A 3,460-nucleotide genomic window follows, 5' to 3' on the forward strand; every position below is an offset into this window, starting at 1 on the left:
AGTATAACGCTGTATATATACTTTAATCATAAAATACTCGGAGATATATTTTGAATTAGGGCATGATCGGGTATTGTTTTCTACCCGTGTACCCGAACGTCAAATACCCGTGGGTACCTGTGCTTCCACATTCCACCAATCGGAACACCTCGGCCATAATAAAACATATTTGACTCCGTCTATCCCGAAGGTTGCATGTATTCACAGCTCTCATTTAAAGCACATCACGTTCAGCGACCACTCCGAAGTAGGTTGAGTTGTCATTTTATTATCGCGTCTGACCTTGGTATTTTTCTTAATATATAACTTCATATCTATTTCATTAAACTCTGTCTGAAGTCTCATACTATCTAGACACATAACTAGGGCTATGGTCTGAGTTTAATCTTTCTACACGTCAAAACCATGGAGTCGCAGCAAACATTGAGCATATTAATTGCCATCTGTGCTATAATTTACTTCACATGGTTCCGAGGACCATCGATGCCATCTGTTGTCACCGAAACACTTGACAATGAATACGATTACATCGTGGTCGGTGCCGGATCAGCAGGTGCTGTCATTGCCGCGAGGCTGTCGGAGGACGTCGGTTCCCGCGTTCTTCTGTTGGAGGCTGGAGGAGACTACACAACCAACGCCTCATACCACGTTCCTATCCAATTCTTCGACCTCCAGAAAACCAGTGCAGACTGGCAGTACTATACCGTGCCTCAAAAATATTCCCACCAAGGAATGGTAGAAGAACGTTCATACTGGCCTCGTGGAAGACTTCTTGGAGGTTCTAGCATTTTTAACGCCATGCAGTATACGCGGGGAAGCCGCCATGATTACGATGAATGGGCAGATATGGGTTGCGACGGATGGAGTTACGAAGATGTTCTACCATACTTCTTAAAATCTGAGGACATATTGATAGACGATTTAAAATCATCAAAGTATCACAACACAGGAGGTTACATTGGAATCAGCACGGGTGGGGTCACCCCGATTGCCGACGTTTATCTGAAAGCGGGACAAGAAATGGGATACAAGCTTAACGACTACAATGGGGAAATACACCAGGGATGGAGCCCAATGCAGCTTACAATTCGCAAAGGGGTGCGCAGCAGCACGTCTCTAGAGTTCCTCGGGAGGGCAAAGGGACGACCAAATCTTCATGTTGGCATTCACAGTCTTGTGACAAAAATAGCGTTTGAAAACAAGCGTGCTACAGGAGTTTATGCAATTAGGAATGGGAGGAAATATTTCTTCAAAGCAAAAAAAGAAGTCATTGTATCCGCAGGAGCGGTAAACTCTCCACAGCTGCTTATGCTTTCTGGCATAGGGCCAAGAGAACATCTAGAGGATCTTAATATTATAGTAGAGGCAGATCTTCCAGTTGGCGAAAACCTCCAAGACCACATGATGATCCATATGGTTTCACCTATTACAGAAGATATCGGTATTACATTTAATAAAATTAACAGTTGGGTCACTGATCTCCAATACAAAATGTTTGGCACAGGGATAAAATCTATAGCTGGAGTGGACGCAAACTCTTTCTTCTGTACTTACGATACTAAACAAAAAGATTGTGCCGCAGATATCCAGTTTATGATATACAGTGGCCTTTTGGACACAAACTATTTTTGCTTTAAAGATGATGTTGCTAAAGCGTTCCTAGCTCAAAACCCTAATATGCCAGGGTTCACAACAGCGCTTAGCTTGCTGGATCCGAGGAGCGTTGGAACCATTCGATTGAAGTCCGACGACCCATTTGAGTACCCTCTTATCGACCCAAACTACCTCTCAAATGAGAGAGATGTCGACACTTACATCAAGGGTATCAGATTGTGGGAAAAATATCTTGCAACTCCTGCTATGAAGAAAATAGGAGCAACGGTGGAGAAAATGAAATTGCCGTTTTGCAAACAGCACAAGTTCCAGTCTGACGACTATTGGGTATGCGTTGTACGTCATCTAGCGTACACGGTTTATCATCCATCTGGTACGTGCAAAATGGGGCGTGTGGACGATCCTACTTCCGTTGTAGATCCACAACTCCGGGTCAAAGGTATTAAGGGGCTTCGTGTTGCAGACGCTTCTATTATGCCAAATATAATTTCGGGAAACACGAACGCACCCGTTATTATGATAGGCGAAAAGGCGGCTGATTTGATCAGAGGAAAAGTAACTGTTGACCATCTGAAAAGGAAGCTGTAGACCTTTTATTCAGATTTAAGTATTTATCAACTTTTGTGTACTTGTACTTAAAAATATATGACAAGTTAATTGAGTTGTTTAATACAGAATATGAATTGACTTTGAGTGAAAAGGAGTCAAATTTGATTTAAGGAAAAGTCACTGCTATCCATCTGAAAGGGAAGCTGTAGACCTTTAACATAGATTCAAGTACTTTATCAGTAATAAGTGTACGTGAACTTAAAGTATAAGACAAGTAAGTTATGTTGTTTTTTACAAAATATAAACTGACTTTAGTAAGTCTAAATTTGTTTTATACAAGGCTTTTCAATTTAGAAGAAGTATATCATATTCTTTGTTATACTAGTAAAATGCTATATTCTATTATTTCACTTTGTATCCAAGTGTCAGTCTTCTTACAAAGCACTTATATTGTCGATACAAGTTTAATGTATAGAAATAGATATGATAATACAAGTATATACATGTAATGATATAACAAGTTAGGTGAGTACATACTAAGTAGATATGAACGTGCTGTGTAAAGATGTATGTAAACTCTCTTATCTGTTTATTATTATAATATAAAAAACTGTCTCACATAATTAAACCTAATGGACACTGGTTACATGTTTTTATTTGTTTTCTATATTTTTAAGTTCGATTTATAAAATATATATGCTATACATGTGTGAATGTTAGTATGTGTTGCCTTTTTGTACAATATTCGGCCACATGGATCCATGCCCTTCTGGTTAATAAATGTTCTATGCTAACTAGCGAGAAAGACATGTATTTTGGCCGCATGGGTCTGTGAAATTGTTAATCAATGTTCTGTCCTGTTCTTTTACAATTAGCATGAAAGAAATGCAATGTTGGTCAAGACAAAAGCGGTAATTTAATATGTGGTTGTGGAGAAAGATATGATAACTGTAGCAACATGAAGGACGTCTATCTAATTATGAATTCTTTATATTAAAACACAAAAAAATCAACTTGCATGTGTTTTATCATCTATAATTTGATGAAAAATACCTTGATATTTCCAACCATTTTTTTTGTACCACGTGTTTTCACTAACGTCTTCAAATTTGTCACTGTTAATTTGTCGCTTCAAATTTTTCGGCGTCGTTGTTACTTTTTTTTATTAAGCATGCTACAAATAAGCCATTATATATAATGCCTAACTCTCGTCTGTTGTATTGCCAGACGTATATTGTTGGGCCAATTTCACTTAGGAATTTTAGTCGTAACTCTGAAATTCTTAAACCCGTAGTAA

At 38.5% G+C, this 3,460-nt stretch overlaps 1 protein-coding gene across 1 annotated transcript; it reads left to right on the forward strand.

Annotated features, from left to right (window-relative positions):
• Window positions 1-358: 358 nt before the first annotated feature.
• Window positions 359-3,176, forward strand: LOC128244693 (glucose dehydrogenase [FAD, quinone]-like). The gene has a single exon (XM_052962730.1). It carries the CDS (start codon window positions 406-408, stop codon window positions 2,200-2,202), a length of 1,797 nt encoding a protein of 598 aa, XP_052818690.1. The 5' UTR covers window positions 359-405; the 3' UTR covers window positions 2,203-3,176.
• Window positions 3,177-3,460: the final 284 nt, after the last annotated feature.

Source organism: Mya arenaria, chromosome 8, assembly GCF_026914265.1.
Source record: "Mya arenaria isolate MELC-2E11 chromosome 8, ASM2691426v1".
Taxonomy (NCBI): domain Eukaryota; kingdom Metazoa; phylum Mollusca; class Bivalvia; order Myida; family Myidae; genus Mya; species Mya arenaria.

What these genes read in the sequence shown, in the direction of transcription:
- LOC128244693 (XM_052962730.1), top strand. Translation starts at nt 406, where the DNA reads ATGGAGTCGCAGCAAACATTGAGCATATTAATTGCCATCTGTGCTATA.